The sequence below is a fragment of the Synchiropus splendidus genome, chromosome 6, assembly GCF_027744825.2.
Source record: "Synchiropus splendidus isolate RoL2022-P1 chromosome 6, RoL_Sspl_1.0, whole genome shotgun sequence".
Lineage (NCBI taxonomy): Eukaryota > Metazoa > Chordata > Actinopteri > Syngnathiformes > Callionymidae > Synchiropus > Synchiropus splendidus.
This window is the reverse complement of record NC_071339.1, coordinates 12256537-12275596: the sequence shown is the minus strand read 5'-3', so window position 1 is coordinate 12275596 and position 19060 is coordinate 12256537. Positions and strand designations below refer to the sequence as shown.

Here is a 19060-nt window from a genome sequence, read left to right as displayed (position 1 = left end):
CAGTTTGTCGTCATGTGGTTTCCATGTTGCGCTAACTTTGCCGCAACCAATGTCTTACTGTGATGAGATGTGCTTTCATTTGAGAAAACAGGTAAGCTGCTCTAAATGCTAAAATAGTTTAATAATGTAAGTACATGAAACAAAAGTTACATCTGACTGAAAAGCCCTGACATGACCATGTTTTCTTCTTTGTTTTACGGCATCCATTGCTTGTTTCCAATAAACTCTGACATGAAATAAAATAAAACGAATGAAGCATCAAAATGCGGTTTCAGCTGTGTGAGGAAAAAAGAGGTGTGGTGCAAGAAATATTAAATTTATTCTGCAACGTTATAATCGCACGTCTGCAGACACAGCGGGGGCATCAAACATTCATGTCAGGGCCACAATTAAATACACAATTAACAAACTATATGATCTGTAACTATCTCTTTTTATTTTATACTTTTTGCGTGTGAAATTCACGTTATTATCGGTGACATTGGATTTTTTACTTTCATGTTCTTCTTATCACTTTCATGATAAAGTGACTTCTTGCCGTTTCATCTTTTACATTCCACGCATGTGTGGACAAGATAATCTTTCCTTCTTAAGAGGAGGAAGATTACTTTTCTTTTTTTTTTTGTAAATTGGCATGTGCGTGTGGACAGGACCCGTATCTGATTCTGATCGTACGCTGATTCGGGGGCCATGGTGGTGGGTGGAGGGGAGCCCAGGGATGCCAAGGTAGGTTCCCTCCCCCGTGGGTGTGTCCACGGCCGGACTCATTCTCTCCACCTGCAGCCGCGTCTCCGCGCAGATCCGAGCGCAGCAGCAGCAGCGCGGAACCTCCACGACCCTTCGGAGACCAAACTCTTTCCTTTGACTCTTTCTCTCGCGGGCGATGGCCACAATCTCTTGATGTGACCGGGAAGAGCGACGTTAAGTCTCGGATACTCAGCGGTTTAGTCTCAGAGGGGCTTTGTTTTGCTGTGGGATAATCGTGAGGATACTCCCGCGTGCGGACGCACTGATGGATCTGATGGTTTTGTGGTTTCATTAATGTTCGCCAGATAAATCTTCAACGGAGAGAAGAAGAAGGTAATGTGCATTTTTTTTTCTACCGCTTCACATATTTGCGTCTACATTATGGCTGGGACGTTTGGCTGTGTAATAAAAGTTAACTGGTGTGCGCAATTCCGCTTTATATATGGATGAAATTATCATTGGGTCGTTCGTTTTCCCCAGTTATTTTTGTTGAACATTTGGAATGATTTTACTCCCTAACAGACATTCCTTAATATATGATGAATGTGGAGACGGTGTGATGAATGACACGTGGTCCATTCATGTCCCCATAACTCGGGCTCCGGTCACTCGTTATTTTGGTGAACGCGCTGCTTTGTAGCTGTGCCTTCAGGGCTCAGTAGTGGAACTTGATCTTAAACCCCGGCTGACAGTTTGACCTCAGACTCAGATCCACATTTACGAGATAACTGCAGCTTGAAACCTCCCAAAAGTCACTGGCACAGTTGGATTCGCAGTGTTCTGGCACTTGCCTCGTCCATAGTTAATCTCTCCTTATCTTCCCTTTTGCGGCTGATAACAGCGTGTTGTGGTTGAATCTGTGCCAGTGGGCCGCTTCGTGTGGAACCACCAACTGGTGAAATTTGGCTGCGGCTGGCTGGAAATAGTACCAATACTACAAGCGTTGGCTGAGCTATTTGTGGTTGTGTTTTGTCTCAGTTTGTGTAGAAAGAGAAAGCGGCAGCATGCAGACTCTTGTGGCTGAAAGAGAGACAGAAGTGTGGGGGTGAGACAAGAGTCTTGACAATGGATGGCAGCCTCTGCATGTATGGCCTGCTATCATTATATCCTGAATGTCACAATACTGAAATGATCATGTCGGCAGATTTAATGCACAGTTCCTGCCTGTACCAAACAGCGCCATCCAATACAGTTCAGATACAACTCGGGTGTTTTGGATGAACTCATGCTGATACAACAATCTTTTCCATTTAACACACTATATGTTATTGCGTCCATATAATTGGATAGTTTTTTTAGCATTTGATAGCCATGAGCTCAGTCAGACTGCAGGTGGCAGTAGCGTGACAGAACTCGCTCGCACAAGAGACACAGTAAGCAAGGAGAAGAGTTGCTTTAGCTTCCTCTGCTGTTCCTCACTGCAGAAGTGGCAAATCTTCAAGTATCCCGATGGTAATTTGGAACACCAGCAAAGTTCAGTCATCTGTCCCTTTGCCCATTAACATGTCTTGAAAATTTCATTGGAACCAGTCCATCTGGTTTTGTGTTATGTTGCTAATGGATAATCGCCTTCATGCTGCAGCATGCAATATACTTCCTCTCACCTCTAGGAGGAGATGGACTGTTCACTGTTTTAACCACTGGCTTCTGACCTTGACCCCACAGATCTTGGTCCACTCTCACTCCCTTATTACCATGAAAATGACTAGAACCGAATACTGGCGGCATGTGTTATCACATGATTTCCAAATTGTACTCCAACTTACTCACCAACAAAATGAGGAAGAAATCAACTGGCTTCTGATAAATGATAACAATAAAAGTACAATTGGTTGGAGGAAAGAATCGCAGATGTCATCAGTTTTCTCTACTTCTGTTGAGCAGCGGTTTAGTATTGTACTGGGCTCTTTAACGTACAACACGGGGTGGCGGGGTGTGTTAGAAACTATGGAACATGATTCTATGCTATTCATTTGGATTGGTGACGAAACAGGTTCTGACAAAAATGTGAGATATTTTTTAAATTATCGAAGACTAAAGCAGGTGTGTTGCATGTTTCAGAAGTTTTTGAGTACGGTTAAAGCAATAATGAAGATAAATTATGGATCAACCACATGTAGAGGCGCATCACTAAGGTCAAAGAAATGTCTTTTTAACAAGGGGAGTAAGCAGTAGCTCATTGTCTGATGCTCATCCGTCCTGTCCTTCAGCTCCCGGACTCTCATCCCCCTCTGTTAACAAACACAGAGACAATGTTGTGGGACAAACTGTGTTGGCTGCTGGCCCTGCTGGCCTTATCGTTCGGGGGCCTGCCCCCCTCCATCGAGCCCCTCTCTGCGCCCCGGATCTTCCTGTCCTTCAAAGGTAAGCGACATTGCTGGCTCAAGTTACATCAGTGCATGTCTGTCACTGTGAATTGTGCGACACTTGCTTTGTTCTCGCTTGAACTTAAGTCTTGGCGAGGTTCAGTGCCAACGTGATTAGTGTGTCGGCGTGTGAGAGGCGGGTTCACCAAAGAAAATGTCTTCATTTAGTCGCCTGACTGCTGTTGGTTCCTTTTGTGTGTCTTCCTGTCCCCTCTGAAACCAAGTCAGATTTAACACTTGGCAGAGTGAAACACTCAGGGCCATGGTCCAGCATGTTATGAATGTTCGCCGGTGCCACATGAGACCTTCTGTGTATTCAAGTGTCCTGTTAGAGTAAGAGGTGACAGAGTAGCTGCTGTCTACGTATGTCGCAGTGGACAACAGTAGTGGATCAGAACATTTTGTTTTGTTTGTGTTAATAATACAGTCTAGTTTGGCAAAAGAAAATAACAATCCTGGAATCATTTTGAGTCTCAGAGGTGGTTTGTTTTTGATACCTTTTAATAAAAGGGCACAGATATCATGGGCTGAGTTGGGCTGAGTTGGTTTGATGTAACACGTAGATATTGGAGGTTTTAAGATTTATTTTACAAGCATGAATTTCTAGATTCTAGCATAATGTTGGCAAACATTTTAAAGTCAAAATATGATTTCTATAGTTTTCTTTTAGATGTGTTCACCTCCTCTGGTGGAATGCGCCACGGCGGGAGTGAAATGTAGCTTTCAAACCTGTGTGACTGAGTGTATATAGACAAAAACAGTGCAGCATGCTAATGTCCTTCTGACACTTTTCATTAAAACCTTTACGTCCTAAAAAATCTAATCTTCATCTCCAATCAAGATCATCGTCACGCTTCGCTTGTCTTCCATTTACATTCAAGAAATTCCCAATTTGTTTTCAAGCTCTTTTAATGCAGTTTCTTCCGTTGATAATTAGTTTTGGGGCTAGTTTATGCTTCAAGGAGCAACTTCAGACGACTAGAGATCAGAAATGCCCATGAGCGGCGGTGTTTCTGATTGTATTGGTTTTTTGCTACACACTTCTGGGAATTGCTTTTAAATGTGCTCTTATTAATATTTAATGTGCTGTGTACTTAAACCTTCTCTGGGCTTCATATGGATTAGATTTTTCCTGAGAAATAAATGAACTGAATTAAATATTTTAAGTTGTTTTCACTGGATGATGAAACTGACATTGTAGCAGCTAAGTGGTTACTGGTTGTTGTTTTTATCTTCTCCTCCTGTGTGTGTGTTACTCTGTGATGAGTGTTTTTTTTTCCCATAAAGGTTATCTCTTTTGTCTGATTATTTTCAGTGAATGAATCTGATCCAGTTAGGCTCAGACCCAAAGCCAATACAAACTGCATTTTTATGTTTTCTTGCCAAATAAGACTATTTGATACAACAGACATAATATATTTGTGTGTTTTACACATGTACCCGAACACACCACTCCAACTGTTTAGCTGGCCAGTACTGGAGTTCAATATCCTGTTTATGATATAACTTATTTTGCAATATCCATTGTATGTTTTTGTTTGTTTTACAGTAAACCACTCTTGCATGCCAGCGTTGTGTTGACACTATACAACGACAATTTCCATTCCACAGTTGGATGAACTGTCATTTAAAAGAATAAAAAGTAGTAATACTAGAAGGTACATTTTTTCCAACTCTTGTAAACACTGAATTGAATTACAATAGAATCACAAATATCAGATTTTAATTCCACATTTAATATTTTCATGTATTTATGCTGTAATATACGGATAGACATTAAAAGGCGAATGTTCATATTATAATTTAGAACCAGGCTACCAAATTGTTCTAGATAAATGTGTATAGTTATATATATATATATATATATTTTTTTTTGCAACCAAGAAATGTGTTGCAATATCAATAAATATAAAAAAAAAAACAGTAGGTGAATAAGTAGAGGATGTGCTTAACCAATGCAGAAATGGCTTTTGTTGATTCTATCTTTTCGCTGGGAGGTTTAGAACGTATCTGAGCTCTCCAAATATGCATCTTAAAATGTGCATTAAACAGTTAAAAATAAACAACAACAGGTGCATAACTGAAATATAGTGAATATGTTTTATTTATACCAGTAGAAATCACATCATGTTGGCAAAAGAGGAAGAAGCCACATCATACTGGATAAATTGAGAGAGTAAAAAAAGTGTTTCTTAAAACACACACACAAAAATAAACAATTTATGTGTTGATAAATGAAAATATGATCAATGAAATGTTCGATACGTGTGCTACGACATAAAAGTGTGGCATCAGTTAATAAGGAATGCATGGTGAAATATCTTCATAACATAAAGTATTGTTAGTACTTGACAATTCATTCAGAATTCATTCAGTTTGCTTTTATTTCAAATATGTGATTTCTAATGAAAAGTGTTCTCGAAACAGAGGACGTTATTTTAAAAAGCCGTGTTTTAAGTGATTCTACTTAGCACTTGAGGCTACGCGTGAGTGGAGGCTGAGTTATGAACTGTGATAAGGACGCTGAGAGCAAACTGAGGCTAAGACCAGAGGAATGTCCGTTCAAAGCTTAGAGGGATAGATCATCTACCCAGACTTCAAACCCCTTAAACAAACAGCGCACAAAGTCATGAATCTGCAGCAGGGGATTGAGTTTTGTCAAGGCGAGACGCAGAATAAATGACACCTGTTGTGGACCCAGTTTTTAAAAGTCTATTAAATCACAGCAAAGTTGTAAAGATGATTGTGATGCATGTATTTTAACAACGTGAAAGGGCCTGGCTTAGATCAGCTGCTGGAACTCCTATATTTACTTTCAAACAAGGTCTATAATCACGTGCTATTTTAGAGCTCGGAGCTCTGCGAGGTTGTGACCCTTCAAACAGAAGCAAGTGACTCCCGAGGTTAACTGCCCTCAAACTCTGGGAGAATGGCGACATATTAACAAGTAATAGCTTGTTAGTCTAATCCTCGGGCACATTCGAAAGTATTTAACTCTGTTTTTCTTCTGGCTCTTTAGCCTGTGGAGCCACACCTGGAGACAAGGTTAGCGGTGGGAAGAAAACCTGCTGAGAAAAGACAAAGCTGATCCCTTCAGTAATTGGACTAATTCTCAGGGACAGTCTTGACAGGTTACCTTCGCCTCTGACTCTTTTTGTCCCGTGTAACGGGTCAATGATTGTTCGCCTGCCTTCACTAAACCCCACATAATGCCTCAGCTCTTTCAAGTTTTACCTCTAATCTCTCATTCTATTTACATGATGATGGAGCCTATCAAGAAAAGTCAACCACTTCATGACAACTTGCGATTGGTTTGGTGAAAGCTTGTCTATTCTGTCCTGGTGGTCTTCTGCTGTTGGGGCTCCAGACCTCTCGGAGGATGATCCTAAGCGATTGCAGAGTTGATCTCCTCGCCATCTTCTTGTTAGTTGTGACACAGGAGACGAGGTTAAGTGCCTCAGTCAAGCCTTGCTGCCGCCCACTATCAACATTCGAACTTTGGAAAGATTAAAAGAGCGCTCAGCCCTCACCAGACGCACCAAACCAGCACCTCAGCCCCACAGCACGGGCTTCTCCCATCACCGCCATGGAGAAAACTTTTCTCCACCGTATACGCCGGAGTACAGGAATGTGAAAACATTGTCCTCATGAATCCCTCCCCCATTAGATTTCTCATTATTTCCATCTGTCATCGTTGCAGTATTCATGCAGTGTTGTGTTACATACATCTGTGGATGTTAAATATAATTAGACATGCATTCCACCGGGAGCAGAGTTCAGAAATTGCCACCGTGCAGTTATGAAATGAATCATGACTATATATTTGTAATGATAATGTAGTGTTCTCCTTGCTGCCTCCTGAGTGAATGGGATGATAATATTCTATAATGTAAATGGTTGATACAGACCTCCTTCTACATTTCATTTACAGGTTTTTATCTGTCGACTTTTTCTTCGCCGCTGTACAGTAATTTCATTTGCAGCTTTTAAAACGACACCCTCAAAAAACAAACGGACATCTCTGTTAATGAGAAACAAGAAATCATTATATTGATTGATGCTTTGAATTTGTCCACAATGAGGAATTGATTTTGACATTTACTTCACTCGGAAAACATCACATTGGCTCACTTTTTTTGCTGTTTTCACTGAAAAACAGCAATGAAATCATGCTACTACATTTGTTTGTCCGAAGCTGTCTTTGCACCTCACTTTTCCATTCACCTTTACACCAACAACTTTACACAAAAACAAAAAAAAATACTTGCTATATAATAGCGTTGCCTAGAATGTTGCTTTATAACCTGACAGACAGCTCCTCTTTTCATCAACCACATGTCCAGGGAATGAGTGTCTGGGGTCCGGGTTTGCTATTAGCTGTTATAAGATGGAAGCTGTGGTCTTCGACAACAAAAAACGGCGGCTTGTCCACAACAATAAACTCCATTGGCATGGTTTTCGCCTGAAGTCAGCTTTCACACGTTAGCCTCATGGTAGTGCTCGAATTTGGTGCTGTGAGTTGAGGCTTAGTGTCTTGTTTTACCGCAGAGGCTAACTCTGTGGGTGTTCATGTTCCGAAGTGCGCTTCGGTTGTCATCGCCGAATGACCGCCATAGTTCCTGGCTGCTGCGGCATCTATGCAGCATCGCCAGTGTGATTTTTGTGGAGAAACACTTGCTTTGTTTTGTCATTTTTACATCATGATGTAAAATTTCAAAGAGTAATAACATTACTGAGCATTTATGAAACATAAATTTTATTTGAATTTGTCATCTGATTTGCCAATTGTGATGACGTCAGAAATGCCCATATCGGCCGGCCGATCATTCGGCGCAACCCTTGTTTTGTACATATACTGCATATAGTGCAACCACGGTTTTACACTAGAGGAAGAAAGATGTGGGAATTAAAACAAGCATAAATACAAGGGATTGGGCTTGATTAAAAATGTAAAAAATCTTATGAATTAGAAATTTTATAACAATATGATAAATAAATTACTTTAAGATTGTCTACTTGGTTTTATCAGTGAAACACACAACCTAAATAAGTGTGTTCTGTAACTACCCCCCTCCCACCCGCTCTTCTGTACACATTTGTTTACTGGAAATGTTCAAACTTGTTGACGTTGTAAACCTTCAAACATCTTTGCGTCGTGTTGCCATGCAGTCGTCCAGCTGGCATTTTAATCCACTTTCCTCCCCTGCTGGGAATCAGGCACACAAATTTGTACCTGTTGGCAACACACCGCAGCACAAAACTGCCTCTATTAGAGAATGTCAGGGAGAGCGTCTCTCTGGAGTAATCTGCAGTGGCTGCGGCACGCAAGCCTGCAGCGATTATTACAAGACTTTCTCTCCAGAGATGGTGGCGGAGGAGGGGGGCGGCAGGGCGAAGTGAATCCCAACAACCTCTGCTCTGCAGGATGCATGCCGTCAACTTATGATTATTCAGGAGGGAGGAAAACAGAAGGCGACAGCTCCGCAGCTAAATATAGTGTCTGCTGCCTTCTCTTCTGCCTCGTCTTTGCTCCCTCCGAAATCACACCCTCTCTGTCTGCTTAATTGTGAGATGTTGGAAACGGGAGTCAAGGGAGGAGGGACACGAGAGCTACACAGACGCGGGCGAGAACAGCCGGAATGGACAGCTCACTAGTAATGGTCTTTGTAGGAATGCTTTATACGGTCTCATCGTCGCCAATTGTCTTGCAGTTTTGGTGTTTAGGTGTGGAAAAATGCAGCAATATGTATTACGATACTTTGACCACTGATAGAATAACAATATTTCATCACTTGGTATCATATTTTTAGAAAAATAAAAGTTAAGTTGCTAGTCTCCACGACGGACAGCTGGTACTGAAGTGCTACTCCATTGTATGTCACCATTGAATTTCCTCTTATGGACAGTCAGTGTCCACAGGTGAAGGGAGGAAATATGAAAATGAAAATAAAAAAATCTTTAATATAACACTTTTGAATTAATTTGTCCTTTTAGTTTTTAATAATATATAGTTTAGTTATGTATGTAGAATGTTGCAAAAAAAATCACAATATTATGACATTGTGATGCTGTTGCATCGTGACCCAAGCATCGTAATGTGTATCGTATCACAAGGCTCTTGCCAATACCCACCTCTAAGCAAGACCCTAATAGTCATTGAAGACTATTCAGAAATTTGTCTCAGTCAAGCAGATCTCATTATTTTTGCCATATATGTGAGCTGACCCACAGATAGAAGACAATCTTGTTAGCTTAAAGGGAGAAATCTGGGAGGGAAAATAGTGTGATGGGTCGTGAGCAGTCACACTGTGAGAGGGTCTGGTCAACCTGTCCGCCACCCTCTACCCTGGTCTGGCAAGGGCGACCCACATTCAGGAAGTATGATAAATAACTCATTTGTGAACCTAAAACAAAATCTACCAAGACCACAACAAAACATAGGGAGGTGTGATGGACTGAGAAAAATCCTGTTGTACTTGGAGGGCTACACATAAAGACCTCGAAAAAAAGACCAGGGGCCGGAGGCAGATCTCCTCTGACATTTACATGAAGTATAACTTCTACCTGAATAGCTTTGCTATAAAATGCCTCTGGCAAATTCCCGAACACCAGCGTGTTGGCTGTTGTCGGTGGGAACTATTTATGTTAATGATTTGGTTAATGGTTTCCTAAATGAAGGGTTAGCTTTGATAGACTTGATAAATGGCCCATCGGTGTCGCTGTCTATTGTGGGTATAGGGGGCAACTCACAGCAGGGAAGAAACTGATGAATGTGTGTGAAAGCCAATGAGCGTTATATCACAGTATGTGTATGTCTTTTCGACAGACGACTTTTTACCCTACAAAATTTATCGGGGAAATGCGATCATGAGATAAAAATAGAGTTTTCGCCTCGGCATTTATTCTTAATGCTTTTCCATTTGGCTGTTTTTCTTAGATGCAAAGTGACGGCCGGGAATGGGATGCGTTTAATATTCATGTCAAGCACATGTGCTCGTATTGAAGTCGTCGAGTGTGTGCATGCTCACATATGTGTGCAGAGCTAAGTATATAAACAACACTGCTTTGGTCTGGTTGCCATGGCAGCATTTACCTGTCACTCCTCACTTCAGTTTCAAGTAATTCTCTCCTCAGAAGAGAGTGGGACGTAATCACATCGCGCTTATTTCCCTTGACATCTGCGCAGGAAACCCAACTCCATCAAGAGACAAATGTTGATGCGTTGAACAATTGATATAACACTGGTGGGAGTTGGTGAAGTGGCTGTAAACTCCGGGCTGGATGTGCTGTCCAGATGTGGCTGAGGTTACCGGGGGAGGGGTGTTAAAGTCGGTTAAAAAGTGGGCTGAAATTAAGGAGACACCGGGTCAAGGGCAACTCACCACTTGTTTACCCAGACAGCGATCATTCATTACCATTTGTCTTTCAGTGGTTGGCTCTTGTTACCATGTTGCCATTGACCCCGACAACGCCGTGGACACGTTGGGTCCTTGAACATGGGAATTCGTGTTCAAATGTTGACGTGTTTACATCCAACTTTCATCGGAATGGAACCACCACATCACTTCAATTTCGACTTCATTATAGTAAGCTAGGCCGAACTTCAACAGTGTGTCAAAACAGTTGGTAGCGTTTGTAATGGCTGGCTGAAACTAGCGCATGTTAATTCTTCATGCTAAACCAATGTCATCATCACCACTGTCTTAAGCGGTTGTCGTTGTCAGCCAAGTCGACCGTGGAGTTTTCTCTCCATCTGCTCATACATTTTTAAAGTCCTCCACCCATTGGACATGTCTGCGAAACCTTCAAAAATAGTCTGTCATTAAATATGCTTCATGTCATGCGTACATTATGGCAATGCCTGGATGATATTGCCTCTGTGATTCCTTTATAGTCGATTTACTGATCTACAGAATGGTGATTTACTTCACTGCACCTCTGTAATATGAGTTGATCTCAGTTACGGAGGAGGTTACCCGAAAAAAACATCTAAAAATGTCTAGCTTGGAGCCCTTATTTTCAGTTGAACCTTTAGCCCCCCTTGTGGTATGAGCCATAGCTAACATTTTTTTTTACCTGCAACAGCTCACCTGTCTTTATGACATTAACTTTTGCTGAAGGTCAAACGTGCTGCTTTGAACCGAGTTGCAGGAGTAGGGTATATAGTTGCTGAAACAATTATGCTGGCATAATGGCACCAACGTTGCAGAAACTTAACCAGTGAGGGTGTTTTTTTCCCTCATGGATGAATGTCTTTTGAGTGCAGATGGGAAACTGGGCAGGCTTGTCCTCATGGAAAGGGATCATAAGATAAGAAACTTTGCCAGCACCGATCAGCTTGCTCACCAAAGTCCCTTGATTCTACACATGTACTTATTTTTATATCTGTCCTGAATGTGGAGCAGAAACCAAAACTGCTGACAGGCTTCATGGAGGAGGAGCAATCTGATCGGACTCATGATGGGACAGTTCTTTAGGCCACTGATCGGTGTGGTTTGAGTCCAAAATGCAATTTTCACATCAGTTCTTTATCTTTAGTGATGGCATGTTTAAATGTTTGCAACACTTACTCAATTCTTTCCCCATATTCTGACAGCGGCAAGACGAGACGCCATGTCCATTTCCTGGTAAACAGTTGGGAAGCTGAGCTCAAGCTCAGAACCTGTTCTGCCGTCTTGTTATTGTACATCAGCTGCTTCTTATATTTATAAAGAGTGAACAATACTCTCTATAAATACACCACCACCATTTGCCTTTTTACGTTTATTCATTTTTAAATTAATAAAACACAATTACAATGTAAATCAAATCGGATAAAAAGTGGCAATATGAACCATAATCCCAATATCAATAAAATCAGCACCCCAGTATTGGGAAACTATGGAATCAGGCCAAATGCATATGCTGCCAACACTAATCTTTAGACCTTTTTTATAATGATTAAAAATGTTGGTGCTAATAACGAATAATGGCCTCCCCACTTTGAATTCCTATGTCCAATTTTGTGTGTAAAAATAAGTTGAAATTGAGATCATATCGAGTGAACTTCACCATTTTCTCCTTGGAGGTTTGGTGGAATAGCAAGTGGCTATTTTAACACAGAAATGACACCACACATTTCCATATTTTCTCTTGGGACATCATATAAAAAGCTGTTTAAGAGCCCACCTGCGTCATAGAGCAAGGTGAATGACATTTCACTGCAGAGCTGTTATTGGGATCATCTGTCAGAGGTGATTTGCTGCAGCTCCTTCACATCTGACGTGCATGACTTTGAGCTTCTTGGCGTCCCAGCGGGCCAAGGCTGTCATGTTTCACCCGAGTAGTCGGTCATGTTGCAGCTCTGTCAACATCCAGCGCTAAGATGAGACAGACGTGGATGTATCGTGTCAGACAGAGAGCCTGGTAGACGGAGCGCTGTGATCGGTGGTGGCAGAACATCTGTGTCAGGTTAGCTGTTCGTGTCAGGGCGTGGATGAATATGAGGGGAGGATGCGCTTACGGGACAAATTGTCTCTCTGTTTTGTGTTATTTCACGTTGCTCAAGTGGTTTACGACAGGGTGACTGTTTAGACAGACCATCTGTGGATGAGATTTAGTTCTGGACTCAATGAAATCAAGCAAGTGACATGAAAGTCGACAAAAGCAAGTGGGAAACAAGATCAAGCCAGGGTAAAGTAATGGAGAGATGAGAGGAGCCTTTTATTCATTCCCCTTTAGGAGATTTCAAAAGTTATCACAACCGCTTTTGGTGAGTCGAATGAGACCCAGATATGAAATAAGATAAGGTAGACTTTGTTGATCTGATGAAAGAGAAATTCACCGTTAAGGAGAGGAGCTCTTAGGTTGCAAAAACAGAATGATGAAACTACAAACCATGAATTGCTTTAGTTATGAGTCGGACGAAAGTCGAAGTACAAACGAAGATAGCATCTTTGTGTCTGTATGAAGTGGTTCAGGCATTTCCTGAGCATAAGCAGTTTGGACATCTTGACCCCCAACCCCAGTAATAATGGCCCCAGAAAAATGGAATTCTTGACTGATACAGAAACATCACGTTGGGATCATTCAGTCAAATGAGATTAAGTAAGAAAGTATAATAGAAAATTGGATACCTATAAATACAAATAATTATGTTTACTTTTTGAACAGTGGAGGGAAATGCTGATGTCTTAGACTGCAGAAAAACACCCAAAGATGGCTTAAATATAATTCCATTTTTAATATTTTGGTAGATGTGTTCAGGGGGCTGTGTCTGGGCACCATGCCTCACAATGGCTACTTCATTACAATAACAGTTTCCCATGTAGATATTCTACGAAGACTGCTGTGAATGTTAAAACGTTTAGTTAGAGTTAGTTTTTCTTTTACTTTTTTAAACACACATTAGTAAATGGCAGTGGGTGAGACCAGACATCTGCTCACGACTCTGTGATTTGAATCTGCCCAAATCATCAAAACATTCTCAAGAAATTGCTTTGAATTAAATGTCATTTTCCCTTCAAAATACTTTCAAGTCAAAAGTTATTTCTTAAACGAGGATTTATTTAAATTCCATAATTCTCTTGCATCATTTGACGTTAATTCCCCATCACAAGGCAGAAAACGTTCAGTAAATGAGTCAGGTGTGGGACTGTGTGGTGGGTTTTGGATGGTGACCAAGAGTCTTTCTGCTTCTGGGAGATATTAGACTTGTGGTTGATGCTGACCGTGATACTGTGGGAGGTAGCAACGCTAGTGTTTCAGTATTGGATTAAAATGAAAGCCAGATCATTCCTCCTCCTCTTCCAACTTCTGTCAAAACTCTATTTCATCTTCTGGCTGCCTGTCTGCTTTCAAGCAGTCTCTTCTCTTAATTGTTGAAAATTGAGCCAAAGTCAGATGCTAACGTGGTTACAAAGCCCACCTTCAAGGTCTGAGATGTAAAGGCTTGGTAAATGGCAAACCCTTCTTGTCAGATTGATCCTCGCTTCAATCAGGTTTCTCTTCTCCCATGGTCCATTAGCGCTTGTGGCTTCTGGCGGCTATCGAGTATGGAGGTCTGAGTCAAATGAACCGTGTGTGGCTCTGAACCTTGTTTTGCCCTGGATAAACAAAAGGGGTTGGAGTGATAGCGGAAGGGCACGAGAGGGAGGATCGTGAGTTTGCTTTCTGGGTTCATGCACTGGTGGACTTCCTGCGTGTTTCATAATGCCATCGGGACCGGACGGGTTTTTGTCCCGAATTATTGTGGCGGGATTCATTTACGTGATGCCAAGATTTTTTTTTTCCACGCTTGCCCTGATCACGCCTCTCTGGCTTCAGGCTTTGTGAGCGGCTCTGTTCTCAGGAGCCCTCTGTAGGTGTTCCTACGGGCGCCTTGGCAGTGCGGTATGTGGTATCTGTGCCATACGTGGTGGCACACATATGTATGCATGAGAAATTGGAGTTGGGGCCTCCTGTGTTGCTGTTATTATTGTTGTTGTCGTTGGAGTTGACGCCTCTCTCATCGCAGTGAATGGACTGCTTGGTCCCTATAGAAGAGGGGCGTCTGTGTGGGCCGGGTCCATCATTAATTTACTTCATTCATGTCCCAGGGGGAAGCAGAGGGGGAGTGGCAGACAACATTGGCACGGAATTAATGCTGAAAGCATCTATGTCTGTCTGTGGCCCCCCTCTGCTCCCTCTCACTGTCTCTCATCATCATTCTCATCTCATGTTTCCTCCTCCTGGCTGGAACAATCATCACTCACAGCTTGGCTATGATCCTGTTCTTTTATCTGCTCCATGATTTCATGTTAGATGAATTGATGTGATCCTCCACCATGTGCCTCTCCTCACTACAGTGATGGAGGACCAACAGACGCCCTGCTGAAACTTTATAAGATGCAGTGTCTCCTGGCACAGACACCAACGTTTTTCTTTTCCAGTCAAGACTGATCTGCTTTTAATGCGCTCAGAGTGAGACGGCGGAAACTGAAATCAGTCCTTTGACATCGCCCAACAATGGAGCTATGTTTGAGTTCAGTCACATTAAGAACGTCTTACAAGTCCAGTGAAGCTGTTGGCTTTTACTAATGCCTACATTTGGGATCAGATCGGAGCATGAAATCTGCTTGGATTACATCGTCTCTTTAAGCACAGATTGTTGAAGTTCTTCTCAAAAGGTAACATTGAGGACATTTGTTGAAATAAGATAGTTAAAGGTCCAATGGGACCAATCGGGTCGAGACCTTTATCACTGTAAGTGTTCGCATTCAAGTGTGCAATGGCCAGGATGGGAGAAGCTAATCCAAGTTGGAGGCCATGGTTCTAGGAAAGGGCGCCAAGTTCAGAATGGAAACACGTTCCTTCCCTAGTTTGAATAATTTGGATGGAGTTCAAGATCTGTAGACACTGTCTTCAGTCATGAGGACATTCTCTGCCCTGGTGAGTTGAGCCAAAAGGCAAAGCTAGGCTTGGCTGGGCTTTTCCATTGTATTGTGGTGTCTTGTGGAGGCCTTCCGTATGAGGTGTTCCGGTACCTTCAACTAGAAAAGGGGAAGAATTCAAGTATCCAAGTGCCTTTTTGAAGGAGCACATTCGGAAAGGGTGTCTGCCTCCACAACCCTACTTGGATTGGTGGGAAACATTGGACAGCTTGTGAATAGAAAGTACTTCTATTAGCTAATCCTTTTTTTCCCCCAAAGATTACTATACAACTTAACCAAGTTTCTCAGAGGTTGCTCGCAACAGCTGATCCCTTTTCTTTTGATTTATTGAAAACAGCAGTGATAATATTTAAAGGAGTGTTGGACGGGCAAGACAGGCCTCTCATAAAAGAATGTCTCTCCCACTCCTGCTGTGGATCAGACTGTCGGGTAATCAGCGCTGAGCGAAGCCGAGACAGATGGGGAGGGTTGACAGCGTAAGATAAGAAGGTTTTTAGCCTCCACTTGTCCGTGTAGTCACTGGCCCCTTGAACATCATGGCTGAGCCGTGGCAACCAAAACCGTACGCATGTTTCCTTTATCTTCACTGATAAGCCTGTTCACACTGCTTTTATTTTGTGCACAGCTCCACCTTCATGCACCCGCAAAGTGAGAGTGTCCAATTTCAATCATGCTGCATTAAATGCACTGGCAGATGTTTCGTAGTGAGATGGACAGATACAGTCTGCTGCTCAGGCAAGTTTTGGAACGCCTCCACCATGGTTTCACATTTGTTGATTCAAATTTCTTCAACTGTTGAAACATTCGTTCCATCATTGCATATCTATTTCCGCTCGCAGAATCTCACTCGGCGAGGCCGCCAACTAAAACACACCATGAAGAAATCGCATCCCGTTTTATAATCTGCTTTTGGTTTTGAGGTTAAGAAGGTCGGCGTTCTCCTCCCGCATGTAATTTCGAGGGAAAGGAGGCAATCCCATTTCCTTGTTTCATGCCGGTAGTGGCGCTGCAAAGGTTTAGCATTACATGGTTTTGTGAGCTAAAGACCTTGATGTGGTTCGTAAAGGGCTTGTAGGTTATCGTGCGTTATGCCGCGATAAACCTCTCCATCTGTGCGCTCGCTCTTGAGCTTGGTGTTTGAACTGTGAAAGGGAATTATCGTGGGCATCTTTATTAATTCGAGCCTCTTTCCCACTCTGCACCATTGTGGTCACAAGTGTGAAAAAAAGGCCAAGGGGTCACAGGGAAGGATGTCCCATCTGTCCATCAACTGAGAAAGCCCCCAACTCAACAAGCAGCGGTGTTAAAGTAGGAGGGCTGAGCGTGTCAGTCAGCCAGCCTAGTAAAAAGACCGTGGATTACACAGTCAGACAGTAATCTATAGGTCTGTCAGCCTGTCACTCATCCTGACCTTGGCAAGTTTTGCTTTAATTGCACACTAGCTGGAGAGTGAGGCCCGACTCTCGCAGACAATCCACATTGTCCATTTAGGGGAGTAATGGCTGCCAACATGTTTCATCTTGAGTGACATTTTTGTGGCTTCAAAGCACATGTTTAACCTATTGGAATGTAAATGGTTGTTTTAGCCTGTAATTATTTGCAGTGAAACCCCCTCATTTTTGAGTAACACGAGCCATTCGTGTTGCGAAATGTCGTCTCCTGATCCTGGTCCTTCCCACCTGAGGGCCGCTGCCAATGAGGTGGTCCCCTCTTTCTCCAGCGCTGTGAGACCCATGCGCACCACCTGTTCGCTTTTCCAGCTGATGCATGTTCTCCTTCACACCTCTGAGAGGTACAGCCATCATCTTGTCAAATTATCCTCTTTAGCGACTGACCCTGTGACATGGACAGTTGGTGTGTGATGACAGAGCAGCACATGGATTTCCTGGAGTTGTGGATTTATTATCTCAAATGGTCTCCATTGTTCAGCGACTTTGACTCACTATTTGCATGATAATGATAGATCACACGTCTCCACACCTCCCTTCCCCCCATTAGTCTCCCACTATTCTTGCTATCATCATATCCATCACGGCGACACCTCTCGCTAAGAAAAGATAAATGCCCTTGACGGATGGTCTTCACCCCTGGAGGGTTGGCTCTTCTCTCTTTTACACAAAGAGGATTGACATGTGTTATGTGGCTACTTGATTCTAGTTAAGCCACGGCAGCCAGTAGCATCTAGCTTGTTCACTGAGTGTGTCAAAGCTCAAAGTTTGCCATGATAAGATGAATGGCATGGTTAGAAATACATTGGTATTCAGAAAAACTATTGAACTGAAGGAAAACACACGAATAAAAAGAATCATGTTTGGGTTCTTGAGGGAGAAGTTAGTCTGTGTTGGGTTTGACTCAGACTGAAATCAGAAGGCAACTCATGGACACGTGGGGTACCAAACAATGTAGTAGCAGTGACTACGGTCATCCTTGTGTGTCTTCACCCGTAGAGCAACCATTCTTTTTGAATGTCACTAAATGCCTGACAGCAATTCTCCATCCTCCAGGCAATATATATAACAGCCTCTCTAACCACCAACACTGTCCTGGAGGTGCGTTAACAATACTTGTTCCACAGTCACCATGTTAGTTTCGGAGTTGTTGTCATAAACCTTTGACTCTGGGCTGCTCCTCCTGGTGGATATATTGGTGAACAGCAATGTAAAGAACGCATGGAAGTATGTGATCAATGATGGTAACATTGTTTGAAACAGTTGGGTACAATTATGTTTGTAAAGGGAGCATGAATAGGCCATAAACCCTTTGTCGAACAATTTTGTTACAGTAGTCCAACCATCATACATCACAGAACTATGATGGATGGATGGAAGTGTTCACGCCATTCCTCACCGATGAAGGCTTGTTTCTCTTAAGCAGACTGCGGGTTTGAACCAAAAGTGGCTGCTGCAACATTGGCAGACAATGCACCTGCGTCTAAAAATGCTGACATTACACCCCTTCATCTTTGCTCTCCTATTGTGTTTCCAAATGCTGAGAGTCCAAGCAATGGCTGCAGTAGTTGGAAAGATTATTTTTCAGCGATTGCAAAAACAGATTTTGTGTAAAAGCAAGGCCAAAACACATTTGTTGTATCTCAAGGTATAATGCTGAGCATATTGTTAACTGTTAATATGTTTCCATTGCTCAACGCCGTTGAACTTTTTCATGTGTTCCCCCTGAGCTCCATTTATGCCTGTTTCCATCACATACTCAAAACCACAGTGAAGTTTAATCCATTACATGCTTCTTTAAGATGACAGGGGTAATAAATCAATCACCGTGATGCAGATTTCCAGCTAAATAAAATGTTCACGCTTGCCCGGTGAAAACAGTGGTCATAACAGGAGACAAGGAATCTGATCTCATGTAAAGGTTTGCCCTATGTGTGACTGTATATGACATTTATTTGAAGATAATAATCTGGACATCATTGTACGGCAGTAATGTTTGTTTGTACAGGAGACACATGAGCTCTGGAGTGTGTGTGATGCAATCTCTGACGCTGCTGAGCCAAAACTTGGGTGGAACGACTTTCTTCAA

General features: G+C 42.4%; 1 protein-coding gene across 2 annotated transcripts in view; it reads left to right on the top strand.

The window, feature by feature from the left end:
• Nucleotides 1-828: 828 nt before the first annotated feature.
• LOC128760757 (semaphorin-3F-like) overlaps nucleotides 829-19060 on the top strand; it is a 50798-nt gene continuing 32566 nt past the window's right edge. For both annotated transcript variants that reach the window (XM_053868403.1, XM_053868402.1), the window contains exons 1-2: nucleotides 829-1080; nucleotides 2958-3111. In XM_053868403.1, the coding sequence (XP_053724378.1) occupies nucleotides 3000-3111 (112 nt within the window). In that variant the 5' untranslated portion in view covers nucleotides 829-1080; nucleotides 2958-2999. The remainder of the gene's footprint in view (nucleotides 1081-2957; nucleotides 3112-19060) is intronic.